This window comes from Erythrolamprus reginae, chromosome 10 (assembly GCF_031021105.1).
Source record: "Erythrolamprus reginae isolate rEryReg1 chromosome 10, rEryReg1.hap1, whole genome shotgun sequence".
NCBI classification, from domain to species: Eukaryota; Metazoa; Chordata; class Lepidosauria; order Squamata; family Dipsadidae; genus Erythrolamprus; species Erythrolamprus reginae.
Window position 1 is genome coordinate 2,009,516 of NC_091959.1, and position 17,039 is coordinate 2,026,554.

The window sequence follows — 17,039 nt, forward strand, 5'->3', positions numbered from 1 at the left end:
ACCTCCAAAGACCCTTCCAGTTCTATGATTGTAGACTGGCGCCTTGAATCCCTTCCTTTGAGACAAAACCAGAATGTCCCACCGGAGGCTAGGAGGGCTGCCCTGGCTTTAAAAAATGGCCCGAACGTTGGTAGTTGAAGCAAAGTTTTCGTTTTCCCTCCTCCTCAGATAATAATACCTATGGGATCACAGGATTTCCTTTGGTGTTCCGCACGGCAGAAGAGAAAATCCAGCTTTCGGACCGGATGGCCCTGGAAAGGTAAAAAGAAGGAAGCGGGGAAGGGGGATCTGATCTTGTTGCAGGGGCTTGCAGCTGGACGTTGGCTGCAAACACCTGCAGCCTTTGTGCCCCTTGGAGGGACAACCTCTGCGTCTGTATGTGTTCCCTCAATTTCGCGGGTTCGAACTTCGCGAAAAGTCTATACCACGGTTGTTTCAAAAATATTAATTAAAAAACACTTCGCTGTTTTTTCTCCTATACCACGGTTTTTCTCGCCCGATGACGTCATATGTCATCGGTAAACTTTTGCCCGCCTTTAATAAATATTTTTTTAAAATAAACTTTAATAAATAAACATGGTGAGTAATAATCTAAATGGTTGCTAAGGGAATGGGAAATTGCAATTTAGGGGTTTAAAGTGTTAAGGGAAGGCTGGTGAAACTGTTCATAGCCAAAAATAGTGTATTTACTTCTGTATCTCTACTTCGCGGAAATTCGACTTTCGTGGGCGGTGTCGGAATGCATCCCCCGCGAAAATCGAGGGAACCCTGTATACGATGTGTCTACTTTTTGTATGGGTTTGTTTTTTGTTTCACAAAATTCAATGAATAAAAGATTTTTTAAAAAAGAGTGACCCTGGGCCATTAGCTCAACCCCTTCCCCTTCTTGGAAGCTTGACCGGGGAACTTCCTCCTCCTCAGGCAGAAGCTGACCGTCTGCCCGCTCATCAACGGGGAGGAGCACCTCCGCCTGCTGAGCTTCCAGCACAACTTCATCACTCGCATCCAGAACATCTCCCACCTGCAGCACCTGATTTTCCTGGACTTGTACGACAACCGGATCGAAGAGATCAGCGGCCTTTCGACCCTGAAGGGCCTGCGGGTCCTTTCGCTGGGAAATAACAGGTGAAGGAATGGGGAACGCGGGGCTCTTATCGCCGGCTTTCATTCCCTGGGCTGAGTTCGGCTGCTTTGGGTGGAACCCTGGTCTGGTGGCAGAGGTTGGTTGGTTGATTGATTCAATCATTCATTCATTCATTCATTCATATTTGTATTCTGCCCAACTTTGAAAGGACACTGGGCGGCTCACCACCAAAAAATAACACATACAATATAATATTAAAATCCCTTAAAAACAGTTCAAGACAATTTAAAACCAACAATTAAAAACAAAACAGTTAAAAAAACATGCATATCATTAATGGCCAGGTATGTATCTATCTATCTATCTATCTATCTATCTATCTATCTATCTATCTATCTATCTATCTATCTATCTATCTATCTATCTATCTATCTATCTATCTATCTATCTATCTATGCAATACATATCCTATATCCAATTAATATAAAACCCATTTATCCCATCTGAAATCCTCATTATATTAAAAATCAATCATACCCACTCAACAATACATTACATTCGCCGGCTAGGGGGCTGGAGTCTAATGACCCCAAGCCTGGCGGCATTGATGGATCTTTAGGCTTTGCAGAAGGCAAGGAGGGTGGGGGTGGTATGAATCTCCGGCGGGAGCTGATTCCAGAGAGCCGGGGCCCCCACAGAGAAGGCTCTTCCCCTAGTCCCCAGCAAGCAACGTTGTCTAGTTGACAGGACCTGGAGAAGGCCGACTGTGTGGGACCTGACTGGTCAGTGGGACTCATACGGCAGAAGGCAGTCCGGCAGGTATTCTGGCCCGATGCCATGTAGGGCATTACAGGTCATAACCAAGACTTTGAATTGCGTCTGGAAACCAATCGGCAGCCAGTGCAGTCTGCGGAGTGCTGCTCCTTAGATATTGATTGATTGATTGATTGATTGGATTTGTATGCTGCCTCTCTCCGGAGACATACAAATATCCAATATCCGGAGATTGCTACCGTAATGGACGTTTTCCTTTTTCTCCCTTTCCATCAACTTCAAATGCCATTGCAGAATAAGGAGGATTTCCAACCTGGATAATCTCGTACACCTGGATGTCTTGGATCTTCATGGCAATCAGGTAGGACTCACCAATACCTTTGCAGCTGGGTTGGGAAGTAACCGTCAGCTGGCACTTGGTAGGAACTACTACTTCCCTACAACCTGAGTAAAGAGAAGAGAGTGTCCAGGGGTTGGGGGTAGAGGAGAGACAAGGGGGTCTCTAAGACTCAGCTGTTCCTGGGTTCACCTTCTGTACTGTACAGGTGTATTATTGTGTGGCAGCTCAAAATCAGGAGGAATCTGGGGTCACCTTCTCTGATAAATTATTAATTCTCGTACAGGGCTGTCCCAACTTGGCAGCTTTAAGGTTTGTGGACTTCAACTCCCAGAATTCCCCAGCCAGCAGGGAGCTGAAGTCTACAACTCTTAAAGTCTCCAGGTTTGGAGAGCCCTGTTCTAATAAAAGCCACGTGGTTTGGTTCAGATGCTTAGCTGATGGGGGCTCCAAGCCGTGCAGGAGTTGAATGTACAGCTTGCCACATTATCTATGTTCTGTCGGGCTCTCTGGTAGACTCCTCCCAAAAATTCACAGGTACAAATTTCAGACACACGCACGTTTGAAAATTCAAAACAATGTTCTTTATAATGAAAATTCACTTAAACCAAGCCCTCTTTTGGTATAGCAAAGAGCCCTCGTCTCCAAACAAACTGGTAATTTGTACAAGTCCCTTATCAGTTCTGTGATACTTAGCTTGCAGCTGTGAGGCAATTCACAGTCCTTCTTCTTTCACAAAGTGAAACACGCTTTGCTCTGGTTTAGTTTCAAAGTGGGGAAAAATCAGCACACAAAAGGTCAAAGTCAGTAAAGCAGTCACGAAACACAACGATCAGATAATCCTCCACAATGGCCAAACCCACAGGCTGCTATTTATAGCAGCCTCACTAATGACCACAGCCCCACCCAACCACAAGTGGCTGTATCATTAACTCTTGTTCTGAATCCAAGGAGGAGCTAGAGAATTGATCTCCTTCTGAGCTGTCTGCCCCACTCTCCTCCTCCCTGTCACTCATGTCTTCTTGGTCAGAGGAGCCTTCATCAGCAGATTCCACCAGGGGGCAAAACAGGCCTGCAGCATGTGTATGTCTCCCCCACATCCACAGTCCTTGGGGCAGGAGCTGGGCCAGAGCTAACCACAACAATCTATAGATCAGTGTTTCCCAACCTTGGCAACTTGAAGATATCTGGACTTCAACTCCCAGAATTCCCCAGCCAGCGAATGCTGGCTGGGGACTTCTGGGAGTTGAAGTCCAGATATCTTCAAGTTGCCAAGGTTGGGAAACACTGATCTATAGAAGACCTGATGTTTACAGGGATTTGGGAGGTGGGATTACAGGAGGGGACCGATGCAGCTACAAAGAATTCTTTCAAGTGGTTCAAGGACAGTTTATGCTCACCCACCTGGGCGGAAGCGAAGGGAGGACTGTCCACGCGGGCACAATCTGACTAGGCAACATGACAAGTTTGTTGATGTGGACAAGGGATGTGAACTTTGAACTGGGCAGGAAAGTTAGGCTGCGGAAATAAATTGGAGCTTTGACTCAGACGCAGATTTAGTTTGGATGTTTTATGGAACCTTGACAAGGGGATTTAAACTGGGACGAATTGGGCGGGTGGGAAGTCAGAAACAAGCCTTTCTTCAGGGTTAGGTGTTACGTCTTCTTTATAGGCCAGTCAGAGAGATCTAACAAGATCCCTTTATATCCTTTGATTCACATAAGGTCAATTGTTGATTCCACCAGATTGTTCTTTGGTGGTGGTGGAGGAAACAAGGGGGTCAGATAGTAACTCCCCCCACCCTTCCACCCCCCCACCCCCCCACCCCAGATTTCTGTCATAGAAAACCTCAGCCATTTAAAAGGTCTCCAGATGTTGAACCTTGCCCGGAATTGCTTGACCCATGCCGAAAACCTCAGTGGGCTGGACTCGTTGCTGGAACTCAACCTGCGCTACAACAAGATCCGATCGGTGGTAAGAACGGTTGCAGGAACTGGGCCTGGCTAGTTGAATGCAAAGAAGGACCAGGGGAGACAGGATAGCAATCTTCCAGTATCTCAGGGGTTGCCACAGAGAAGAGGGAGTCAAGCTATTCTCCAAAGCACCTGAGGGCAGGACAAGAAGCAATGGGTGGAAACTAAACAAGGAGAGAAGCAATTTAGAACCAAGGAAAAAATTCTTGATAGTTAGAACAATCAAAGTGGAACAATTTGCCTCCAGAAGTTGTGAATGCTCCAACACTGGAAGTTTTTAAGCAGATGTTGGATAACCATCTGAAGTAGTTTGGGTTTCCTGCCTAAGCAGGGGGTTGGACTAGAAGACCTCCAAGGTCCCTTTCAACTCGTTGTTGTTGTTGTTGTTGTTGTTATTATTATTATTATTATTATTATTATTATTATTATTATTATTATTAAACATTAAGCAGGTGTTGGATAACCATCTGTCTGAAGTAGTGTAGGGCTTCCTGCCTGAGCAGGGGGTTGGACTCGAAGACCTCCAAGGTCCCTTCCAGCTCTGTTGTTGTTGTTGTTATCAGTGTTTCCGAGAGGGCACCGTTCCTTTGCCAAAGGGGAAGTGGCCCCCTTCTCCCTTCTTTCCCCCTCCCTGACTCTGTTCCCGAGCGGAGGGAAGTCTCCAAAGCCGGTCAACGGTGGGCGGCTCCAGGCATGACTTAGCACTTTGATGCAGGAGGAGGCACATGGCTCCCCAGCCCCCTTTTATTTTGCCTGCTGTTCATTGCGGCACGTTTCCCCTCCCCTCCCCGCTCCTTGCGCACTGTGCTGTCCCCCCCCCCTCCTGGAAATGCTGAGACAGCAGCGGAGAGAAGAGCAGAGCAGAGCAGAGAAGCCAGCTGGGCGGCTTTCAGACAGACAGCTGCAGCGTCTGGCACCCCGGCCTGCCTCTCCCCCCCCCTGCCCCTCTCTTCCCCTCCGCCTGTCGCAAGCCGCACAGCGGAGGGGTTTTATGCCCCCCCTCTCCCGAAAGAGGGCTCTGCCTTCCTTCCGACCTGCGCCACGGAAGTCTCCTCCCATTCGGGGCTGCGGGAAGTTGGGAGGGAGGGAGGCGGAGGGGCAGGGCTGAGGTCTCCCTCTGCAGCCTGCTTGGCCCCTGACGCCGACTCTTTCGGTCTCCTTTTAGAAAGATGTGGACACTCTGCCCAGCCTCCACCGCCTCTTCCTCAGCTTCAACAACATCTCTTGGTAAGCTGGATGCGCCCTTTCCGGTCTCTCTCTCTCTCTCCCTGTCTCTCTGTCTCCTTCTATCTCTCTCTCTTCCCCTCTTTCCCTCTCTCTCTTCCCCCTCTCTCTTCCTCCCCCTCTTTCTGTCTCTCTGTCTCTTTCTATCTCCCTCTCTCTTTCCATCTCTCTCCCCTCTCTGTCTTTCTGTCTCTCTCTCTCACTTTCCATCTTTCTCTCTTTCCCTCTGTCTCTTCCCCCTTTCTCCCCCTCTTTCTGTCTCTCTGTTTCTTTCTATCTCTCTCTCCTATCTCTCTCTTTCCCCCCCTCTCTCTTTCCATCTCTCTCCACTCTCTCTCTTTCTGTCTTTCTGTCTCTTTCTCTCTCTCTCTGTCTCTTTCTATCTCTCTCTTGACATCTCTCTCTTTTCCCCCCTCTCTCTCTTCCCTCTCTCTCTTCCTCCCCCTCTTTCTGTCTCTCTGTCTCTTTCTATCTCTCTCTCTCTTTCCATCTCTCTCTTTCCCCCTCTCTTTCTGTCTTTCTGTCTCTTTCTCTCTATCTCTCTCTTTCTCTTTCCATCTCTCTCCCCTCTCTCTCTTCCCCCTTTCTCCCCCTCTTTCTGTCTCTCTGTTTCTTTCTATCTCTCTCTCTCCTATCTCTCTCTTTCCCCCCCTCTCTTTCCATCTCTCTCCACTCTCTCTCTTTCTGTCTTTCTGTCTCTTTCTCTCTCTCTCTGTCTCTTTCTATCTCTCTCTTGACATCTCTCTCTTTTCCCCCCTCTTTCTCTTTCCTCTCTCTCTTCCTCCCCCTTTTTCTGTCTCTCTGTCTCTTTCTCTCTATCTCTCTATTTCCATCTCTCTCTTTTCCCCTCTCTTTCTGTCTTTCTGTCTCTTTCTCTCTATCTCTCTCTTTCTCTTTCCATCTCTCTCCCCTCTCTATCTTTCTGTCTTTCTGACTCTCTGTCTGTCTCTCTTTATCTCTATCTCTCTCTTTCCATCTCTCTTTCCCCCTCTCTTTCTGTCTTTCTGTCTCTTTCCCTCTCTGTCTCTTTCCATCTCTCTGTCTGTTTCCCTCTCTCTTTCTGTCCCTCTGTCTCTTTCTATCTCTCTCTGTCTCTCTTCTCTTTCCCTCTCTCTTCCCCCCTCCCTCTCTCTCAGTGCTCCCAGATCCTTTTGCCCTCTGTGGATCGATTCCAAATCTTTCCCAAGGGGGATTTGGATCTAAGTAGTTCCAAAAAAAGAAAAGTGTCGAGATATGGAAAAAGTCCCAAAGGTGCTTCTTCCAAAACTCAAGTGGACTTTTATTTTAACCCCCTGAAAAAGAAAATTTAAAAAGTCCAGTCGCCTTGGGGGGGAAAAGCCCCTTGGGGACGAGTGGGACCTGGGTGACTAAGAATCTCCGTAGACAAGAGTGGAACTTGGTGAAGAGGGTGAAACAAGAGTGTTTCCCGCTGTGTCAAGCGACAGACGACGGGAAGTTCCCCGCAGTCTCTTTTGCCGGCTAACGTTGGTTGGCAGTTTCAGTTCTTCCGAAGGGGAAGTGGGGAAAAGAAAGGATCCTCCTGGATCCCAAGAGAAATCCTGGGATTCCAGGTGATCTGTTGTGAGTCAGTCTGAGGCCGAGGAGGGTGGAAGATTCGCAGCCCATCCGCCTCCTTCCCGGTTGGAAACACGACAAGGGTTGTCCTGAAGTTCCTGGGTTCCAGCTGTGCCGGCTCTGCTGCTTTCGCCTTGGTTAGCTCCCCTGCCTGCTGTTCCTGGGGGGGGGGGAGGAGGCGGAGGGGTGGCGGCTAAGCCTTTGCTTTTCTCCCTTGTCCTCCCTTGAAGTGGGGGGGGGGGGGCTGCCGGTTCTCTCCTCTCTTTTCCCTGCAGTGTCTTTATTGGTGTGGGCGTGTAAGTGTCATTCTCTGCCGCAGCACCTCCTGGTGAGTGAAGGACGGAAGAGGCTTCGTGTCTTCATTCAATCGTCCGGTCTCTTTTTTAAAATAACCATCAGATGTCCAGACAGGCCCTTGTTGCAGGGCTCACGTGTGTGTGTGTGTTGGGCTGGGGGCAACAGGCAGGGAAGAGTTGATTCTCACCCCCTCGAAACTAGTTGGCCGCTTGGGAGGGAGGGGCGGGATAGGTCCTTCCACTCTGCAGAGGCAGAACTCGGAGGTGGGGGCTTGTAACGACGACCCCTGCCAGGTTGAAACGGTGGCCTCCCTCGGATTGTTTGGTGACTTTGAGACGCTTGAGGTTTAGAAAGACTCGGAGGCAAAGCCTGGAACCGAAGAGAGGTTGAAGACCATCTAGGCGAAAGAAGGAAAGGGAAGGGGAGAAGGAAAGAGAAAGAAAGAAGGAAAGGAAAGAAGGATGGGAGGAAGAAAGGGAAGGGAAAGGGAAAGGAAGGAAGGAATCAAGGGAAGGGAAAGGAAGGAAGGAAGGAAGAAAAGGGAAGGGAAGGAAGGAAAGGGAGGGAAGGAAGAAGGGAAGGAAGGAACGAAGTAGGAAAGGGAAGGGGAGAGAGGGAAGGAAGGAAGGAAAAAGAAGGAAGGGAAGGAAGGTAGGGAAAGAAGGAAGGAAGGAAAAAAGGAAGGAAGGAAGAGAAGGGAGGAAGGAGGGAAGGGAGGGAAGGGAAGGGAGGAAGGAAGAAAAGGGAAGAGAAGGAAGGGGAGCGAAGGAAGAAGGGAAGGAAGGAACGAAGTAGGAAAGGTAAGGGGAGAGAGGGAAGTAAGGAAGGAAAAAGAAGGAAGGGAAGGAAGGAAGGAAGGAAAAAAGGAAGGAAGGAAAGAGAGATGTGGCAAAATGGTTAGAATGCAGAATTGCAGGTTAACTCTGTCTGGTGCAGGAATTCATTATTCATTGTGATAGCAATGATGAGGAAAAACCAGTGGTAATAGTAGTGCAGACTTAGTAAATAGTGTGTCAGTGTTGAGGGAATTCTTTGTTTAGCAGAGTGAGGGCGTTTGGGAAAAAACTGTCCTTGTGTCTAGTTGTCTTGGTGTGCAGTGCTCTGTAGCGACGTTTTGAGGGTCGGAGTTGAAACGTTTGTGTCCAGGCAGCGAGGGGTCAGCTAATATTTTCCCCGCCCTCTTTCTGACCCGTGCAGTCTACAGGTCCTCAATGGAAGGCAGGTTGGCAGCCATTGTTTTGTTCTGCAGTTCTGATTCTCCTCTGGAGTCTGTGTCGGTCTTGTTGGGTTGCAGAACCGAACCAGACAGTTATAGAGGTGCAGATGGCAGACTCAATGATTCCTCTGTAGAACTGGACCAGCAGCTCCTTGGGCAGTTTGAGCTTCCTGAGTTGCCGCAGAAAGAACATTCTTGGTTGTGCATTTGTGAAGACATTTTTGATGTTAGGTGACCATTTTAGGTCTTGAGATATGATAGAACCTAGAAATTCGAAGGTCTCTACTGTTGATCCTGTGTTGTCCAGTATTGTAAGAAGTGGTAGAATGGGAGGGTTTCTCCTAAAGTCTACCACCCTTTCTACGGTTTTGAGTGTGTTGAGTTCTAGATTGTCCCAGTCGCACCACAAGGCTAGTTGTTGGACCTCCCATCTGTATGTAGTTGCATTGTTGTCTCGAATGAGGCCAACCACCATTGTTTCATCTGCGAACTTCAGAGAAATAGGTCAACAAAGAACCAAGCAATATTGACAACCTGATACCCCTGTCACAGTCCTCCTCCTCTTCTTCTTCACACCGCACACCCTTCTATCACTGATAATGTTACCTAGTTGGGTCATGAAATGTCTGCAAAAAACCTCACAACTCACAGAGTACTGAGGACCCCACAGTCATCTTCCTCCTCCTCTTCACACCCCACAGCCTTCAGGTAACGCGGGGTTGGCTGCTGTGGGATTCTTTTAAGGCAAGGTGGCCCGAGTGCCGGCAACGGTGTCCGAGGTTGTGGGATTCAGCATTCAGTGCCTCTGGTTTCTCCTCCCTGCCCCCCTCTTTATGTCCAGCGTGGAAGACATCCTCTGCCTGGCGGACTCGGCGTCCATTTCAGAACTCACCCTAGATGGCAACCCCATAGCGCAGGAGGCATGGTACAAGCCGACCGTTCTCCACCATATGATGCAGCTCCGACAGCTGGATATGAAAAAAATCACAGTAAGAACCATTTCAGTGGACGGTCTGAAGCATCAAACTGACCAGGAAAGACTGAATGAACTCCCGTCTGTAGAGTCTGCAGGACAGAAGGGAAAGGGGGGAGGACACGATCGAAACATTTAAATATGTTCAAGGGTTAAATAACCGAGATCAGATAACACGAACATACTAGCAGAAACACTGCTAGTATGCAGCAAGTAGAAGGCTTGGCTGCATAGCTAGAGGTATAACAAGCAGGAAGAGGGAGATTGGGATCCCGCTATATAGAGCGTTGGGGAGACTCCATTTGGAATAATACTGTGTTCAGTTCTGGAGACCTCACCTACAAAACGATATTGACAAAACTGAACGAGTCCAAAGACGGGTTACAATAATGGTGGAAGGTCTTAAGCATAAAACGTATCAGGAAAGACTTAATGAACTCAATCTGTATAGTCTGGAGGACAGAAGGAAAAGGGGGGGACATGATCGAGACATTTAAATATGTTAAAGAGTTAAAGGTCCAGAAGTGTTTTTAATAGGAAAGTGAACATGAGAACAAGGGGGCACAATCTGAGGTTAGTTGGGGAGCAAATCCGAAGCAACGCGAGAAAAAATTATTTTATGGAAAGAGTAGTAGATGCTTGGAACAAACGTCCAGCAGACGTGGTTGGTCAATCCACAATCACTGAATGTAAACATGCCTGGGATAAACATAGATCCATCCTAAGATAAAATACAGGAAACAGTATAAGGGCAGACGAGATGGACCAGGAGGTCTCTTTCTGCCGTCAGTCTTCTAGGTTTCTATGTTTCTAAGCACCTTCTAAGCACCCTCAGGTATTGGCTGAGCTTTTAAATCAGATTTTTTTTAATTAAAAAAAAAGATCTTCAACGGTTTAATGAGCCATCGTATTCTGGGTAATTAATGCCTGCAGCATTTTTCAGAGCAAAACGAGCTTAGTGCAGCCTTCCTCACTCTCCCACAACTTGGTGGACTTCAGCTCCCAGAATTCCCCAGCCACCTTGCCTAGGTTTTGTGTTTTTTTTAAAAGCCAAGTCCTCCCCCCCCCCTTTTCATACTTCTGACTTGAAACTTCTTTCAAGTTTACCTGGAATTGAAAGGGTCCAACCGAGATGCGCATGATGTCCATTAGGGGGCGCTGCTAACCCAGTAGAAAAGTTGATCCCTGCTTTATGGTTCTACAGTAAGGATTTGCTTTGGAGGAAGATGTCTTGGGCTAATCTGTAGATAGACACTGCTCAAAAATAAATAGATAGATAGATAGATAGATAGATAGATAGATAGATAGATAGATAGATAGATAGATAGATAGATAGATAGATAGATAGATAAAGGGGACACTTAAACAACAGAATATTATTGTTATTATCATTATCATTTATTAGATTTGTATGCCGTCCCTCTCCGAAGACTCAGAGCAGCTCACAATAGGAATACAGAATACAGAAAAGAAATCCAATGATTAAAAAAAGGAATATAACTCCAAGTCAATCTTCTGTGAAACTTCTGTGAAATAAAACTGTCCATTTAGGAAGCAACACTGATTGACAATCAATTTCACAGGCTGTTGTGCACATTCAACTTTGTACGGAACAAAGTATTCAATGAGAATATTTCATTCATTCAGATCTAGGATGGGTTCTTTGAGTGTTCCCTTTATTTTTTGAGCAGTATATTTCTTCCCCTCCAATAAATTCCCCATTAAAACGAAAGGATCGTCCGTCTTGCTAGGATAGAATAATGGAGGCAGATAAGTTCTTTCCTCGGTGGGGAAAATCAAGCATAGGGAGTCATACTTTTGATTTTTTTAAAGAAAAGATATTCATTAATGATTTTAATGGGCCCCTGTCTTATTTTGCGAACCTTGGGTGCCTGTGTTTGGTTTGTGTTTCACTCCAGGAAGAAGAACGGCGCCTGGCATCCGTCGCCTTAAGAAAAGAGGAAGAGAAGAGGCGTGAGAGCCACAGGCAGACTTTGTTAAAGGTATCTGATGATGATTGCAAGCGAACAAACCTCAATTCCTGGTTATGTATGGCTGCGATTTGAATTTGCTTGCTTGATTTTTAATATATTGGGTTTTTGTAGCCTATGTAGTTTTTAATTAATTAGATTTGTCTTTTATTCACTGTTTTATATTGTATGCTGAGACCCGCCCCAAATCTTCGTAGAGGGGCAGCGTACAAATCTAATAAATACTAATAGTAATAATAATCTCCCAACCTGGGGCTTTTTCATTCTTACGGTGGTAGAGACAGGTTGTGGTCACCCACCGCTGTCTCCTTCACACACAGCGTGGCCAAGTTTCCACAAACTCAGAATTGCGAGGCCCCAGTTCTCTCTGGGTTTGGTGGGTTTTCTTGCAGAAGGCTGGAAACCATCACCAATTATTGCACTGATGATGATGCCTATTTGGGTCATAAAATGTCTGCAGAAAAACCCAGAACTCACAGAGCACCGTGGACCCCATAGCAGGGCGTCCAGCAAACCTTGAAAATCGGGAAATCAGGGAATTATCAGGGAAATTGGCATTTCGGGGAATTATCAGGGGAAAAAACGGAATAAATCAGGGGGGAAAAACCAAATTTTATTAAAATATTTAAAAGTTGGAAAAATTATGTTAAAAAATGGGATAAATAAGGGTTAAATAAGGTCCAGGAGGGAAGTGTTTTTAATAGGAAAGTGAGCACAAGAACAAGGGGGCAGAATCTGAGGTTAGTTGGGGGAAAGATCAGAAGCAACATGAGACAATATTATTTGACTAAAAGAGTAGTAGATGCTTGGAACAAACTTCCAGCAGACGTGGTTGGTCAATCCACAGTAACTGAATTTAAACCTGCCTGGGATAAACATAGATCCATCCTAAGATAAAATACAAAAAATAGTATAAGGACAGGCGAGATGGACCAGGAGGTCTTTTTCTGCCGTCAGTCTTCTATGTTTCTAAAAATCCCCAAACGGATTGCGCTGCCTGGCAGAGTTAATGAGCCGGGGTGGTGCAGCAGGTAGAGTGCTGTACTGTAGGCCACTGAAGCTGACTGTAGATCTGAAGGTCAGCGGTTCAAATCTCATCACCAGCTCAAGGTTGACTCAGCCTTCCCTCCTTCCGAGGTGGGTCAAATGAGGACCCAGATTGTGGGGGCAATAGCCTGGCTCTGTTAAAAATGTGCTATTGCTAACATGTTGTAAGCCACCCTGAGTCTAAGGAGAATGGCAGCATAAAAATAGAATAAGTAAGTAAGTAAGTAAGTAAGTAAGTAAGTAAGTAAGTAAGTAAGTAAGTAAGTAAGTAAGTAAGTAAGTAAGTAAGTAAGTAAATAAGTAAGTAAATAAGTAAGTAAATAAGTAAGTAAGCAAGCAAAAATGAGCATAACTGTGGCAACAACTTGCTTCCGCGGCTACTGATATTTCTCCATGGCTTTGCCATTTGGGATGATATCATCTACGACCAGGCCTTGACTAGATGGCAAGTTACAGGGAAATGTCAGGAAATATCAGGGAATTTCAAAAAGTGCTTTCCTCCTGGACCCCCTGCCACAGTCATCCTCCCCCTCTTCGTCACCCCCCACTCCCTTGTGTCACTAGTTGGGTCATGCAAAATGCCCAAAGAGCAGAACTCAGAGAGCACCCAGGACCTCACAATCCTCCTGTTCCTGCTCCTCCCACCACGCTCCCTTTTGTCACTGATAATGTTACCTAGTTGGGTCATGAAATGTTTGCCAAAAAAAATAAAGTTTCATGGCAGGTTTCCACCTTTTAAAAGCCGCTCAGCTCCTCTGCCTTGTTGTAGACATAAACCTGGCAAGGGGAGATGACCACGATCATCTCGTGGTCACCCATGAAGCGTTTTTCCAAGCGGGCCAACTTTAGCCCCCACTGAAGCTTCGATCTGGACTCGGTTGTTTTCTCCACCCCTTTTCCAGGAGAAGAAGCGGTTGACCATCTGCAACATCGCCCATCACTGGGAAGTGCAGCAGAGCCGCCTGGTCCTGAAGCTTTCGAACCCGGAGCACCTCCAAGGCGAGGAGCCCTGTGAGAACAACAGGAACGCCGCTTGCGAATTTCCCCAGGAGGAGGGCAGGTAGGGCGTCCGATGAGGCCTCGCAAACCGAAGGCCTCCTCCTCTTCCTCCACCTCTAGCGGCACCCGTATTCCCGAGCTCAGCCGCTTTAAGCTGTTAACCATAACACAGGAAAGTCATAAAACGGGGCACAAGACTTATTGAACAAAGGCCTCCTCTAGCAACCAGTTGCGGCCCTATTTGGACTGGGACTCACTGCTCACAGTCACTCATGCCCTCATCACCTCGAGGCTTGGCTACTGTAATGCTCTCTACATGGGGCTACCTTTGAAAAGTGTTCGGAAACTTCAGATCGTGCAGAATGCAGCTGCGAGAGCAGTCATGGGCTTTCCCAAAAATGCCCATGTAACACCAACACTCCGCAATCTGCATTGGTTGCCGATCAGTTTCCGGGCACAATTCAAAGGGTTGGTCATCACCTATAAAGCCCTTCATGGCACCGGACCAGGGTATCTATGAGACCGCCTTCTGCCGCATGAATCCCAGCGACCGGTTAGGTCCCACAGAGTTGGCCTTCTCTGGGTCCCGTCAACTAAACAATGTCGCTTGGCGGGACCCAGGGGAAAAGCCTTCTCTGTGGCGGCCCCGGCCCTCTGGAACCAACTCCCCCCAGAAATTAGAATAGCCCCCACCCTCCTTGCCTTTCGTAAGCTCCTCAAAACCCACCTCTGCAGTCAGGCATGGGGGAACTGAGATATTCCCTTCCCCCTAGGCTTATAGAATTTATACATGGTATGCTTGTATGTATGAGTGGTTCTTTAAATTGGGGGTTTTTTGGATTGTTTTTAATATTAGATTTATAACAAGGGTTTTTAGCTGTTTTAGTATTGGATTTTTACATGCTGTTTTTATCACTATTGTTAGCCGCCCCGAGTCCAAGGAGAGGGGCGGCATACAAATCCAATAAATAATAATAATAATAATAATAATAATAATAATAATAATAATAACAACGTGAATTGTGGGTGGTTGTAAGTCAAGGACTATGCATAGCTTCGAAACTCTTTTAATCTGTTTTTAAATCCTGGTTTTCCTCCCCTGCTTCCCTCCCGTCTCCTCACCTCCAAACTGGGCCACATAGCACAAAAATATACAAGCGGTTGTGCGTTCTCTCTCTCTCTCTCTCTCCCCAACAAACAAGTGTTTCCTGCCAGATCCAACGGTGTGAAGCTGCTAATTATTTGCGCATGAACGGCTCCCTTCAACACGGCCTCCTTCGGAATGGCTCTCCCCCCTCCCCAAGTTGGTCCATTTCTCTCTCTCTCACACATACACACTCTGGCACCTGTGTTATTTTAAGGAGCAACTCTTCCTTAACTCCGACTGGCTGGTGATTCATAGGATAATTTCTGGAATTATCCGGGGGCAGAGGGTTGTTTCTCACTGCTTTGAGTTGCTTTGCCAAAGCCAATAATAATAATAATTTATTCAAGTTCATTTTAAAAACACACACACACACACACACAAGCGCTTACAAGCACACCAGACAGGGAGGGTTTTTTTGGAAAAAATAAAGTCCTCCCCAGCGAGAGCATCAATACTTCTTTCAGGACTTAAAAGTGGAAGCTTTGTGATTGCATGTTTGCGTGTGTGAGTGGGAAGGGCCAACACCTCTGTCCTTTTTTAAGAGAAGGCAGCTAGAAAGGCCGCAGAAGCCTCGGAGACCGTGTTTCCCACCCTTGTCCACTTGAAGACGCGAGTGGCTAATAAGGGCCCACGGGATTGGCCGCCTCTGGGTCCCGTCAACCAAACAAGGCCAACTGGTGGGGCCTTCTCTGTGGCAGCCCCAGCCCTCTGGAAACAACTCCCTCCAGAGATTCGTACCGCTCCCCACCATCCCCACTTTCCTCAAGAGTTTATGTTTGATTGGTTGAGTATGAATGTTTGGTATTTTTAGTAACTGGGGTTTTGGTATGTTTTAAATTTAGATTTCTACCTGTTTGTGTTACTTTGTTGTGAGCTGCCCGAGTCTACGGAGAGGGGCGGCATACAAATCTAAGAAATAATAATAATAATAATAATAATAATAATAATAATAATAATAATAATAGAAATCTAATCAATCAATGAATGAAAGGGGACCACAAACATCTCCCATGGCCTCCTGAAGACATAACTATGATTTGCTGTAAGTCAGGCAATATGACATTTCAGTCCTGGACACTAATATATCTCCTGCACAATTTTTTAAAAATAATTTTTTATTATAATCAGACACAAAACAACAACACACATAAAACATGTATAGGAGCTTTTATAGAAACATAGAAGACTGACGGCAGAAAAATACCTCATAGTCCATCTAGTCTGTCCTTATACTATTTCCTGTATTTTATCTTAGGATGGATATATGTTTATCCCAGGCATGTTTCAATTCAGTTAAACCAACTATGTCTGCTGGAAGTTTGTTCCAAGGATCTACTACTCTTTCAGTCAAATAATATTTTCTCATGCTGCTTCTGATCTTTCCCCCAACTAACTTCAGATTGTGTCCCCTTGTTCTTGTGTTCACTTTCCTATTAAAAACACTTCCCTCCTGAACCTTATTTAACCCTTTAACATATTTAAATGTTTCGATCATGTCCCCCCTTTTCCTTCTGTCCTCCAGACTCTACAGATGGAGTTCATGAAGTCTTTCCTGATAGGTTTTATGCTTAAGACCTGCTGACTCCGAATGTTGTTTCCTTATTTTTATTATTTTTATTTTATTTATTGGATTTATATGCCAGGTTCCATCCATCTATCTGCCTCTTTTAAGGGCTCCCGAAGCATCTCTTCCTTCCCTTCGTCCCTCTGCGGTCTCCAGCTTAATCCCAAAACTAGGCAAACACTGAAAAAAATAGATCTGCCCGTCCCTACAAAATCCATTTCTGCAACCTTGGTGCTTCCCGAGTGGCTCCCGTGAACTTCAGTCCTTCCACCCACCTCCTCCATCCCGTTAGGAGGAACATTTTTCGGGCAATGTTGTTTTTCCCCTCCCCCTCCCAATCGGGGAAAGCCTCCGCAGCGAGTTTATTCTTAGTAGTTTCTCCCATCAAGAATTCCGTTATTACTATTATTTTTTTAGCCCGTCTCTCTTTTCCCCCCCTGTCTTATAAAATGTGAAGCGCAAAGCAAGTTTCCACACATTCCTTCTGGAAACCGTAATTCACTTTTCGCTCAGTGGAAAGAAAGTTGGAAGAATGAACTGTCTTCATTCCTGTTCGGAGGAAAACGTGTGTCCACGCACGCAGAAAACACACACTTAAATAATACCCCTCCCCGGTTAGCATCCTCTCGTCCAGTTTGATTGGCTCTCGGGTATAAAGGGTATTTTTATTTTCTCTCCACCTTTGGATAAAACATAGATGAATAAAAAGACAACACCAAAGCCTAACAGTATACATATCTAAAATGTTCTTATATACTTCCAGCAGACATGGTTGGTAAATCCACAGGAACTGAATGTAAACATTCCTGGGATAAACATCCATCCATCCTAAGATAAA

At 46.2% G+C, this 17,039-nt stretch overlaps 2 protein-coding genes across 8 annotated transcripts in view; both read left to right on the plus strand.

The window, feature by feature from the left end:
- MTMR10 (myotubularin related protein 10) overlaps positions 1-17,039 on the plus strand; it is a 780,230-nt gene that overhangs the window by 495,755 nt on the left and 267,436 nt on the right. The window lies entirely within an intron of this gene.
- The window catches only part of LRRC49 (leucine rich repeat containing 49), a 29,963-nt gene that overhangs the window by 4,038 nt on the left and 8,886 nt on the right, over positions 1-17,039 (plus strand). For all 7 annotated transcript variants that reach the window (XM_070763563.1, XM_070763562.1, XM_070763561.1 and 4 more), the window contains 8 exons: positions 169-259; positions 922-1,125; positions 2,153-2,219; positions 4,026-4,169; positions 5,334-5,395; positions 9,322-9,469; positions 11,373-11,456; positions 13,394-13,551. In XM_070763563.1, the coding sequence (XP_070619664.1) occupies positions 169-259; positions 922-1,125; positions 2,153-2,219; positions 4,026-4,169; positions 5,334-5,395; positions 9,322-9,469; positions 11,373-11,456; positions 13,394-13,551 (958 nt within the window). The remainder of the gene's footprint in view (positions 1-168; positions 260-921; positions 1,126-2,152; positions 2,220-4,025; positions 4,170-5,333; positions 5,396-9,321; positions 9,470-11,372; positions 11,457-13,393; positions 13,552-17,039) is intronic.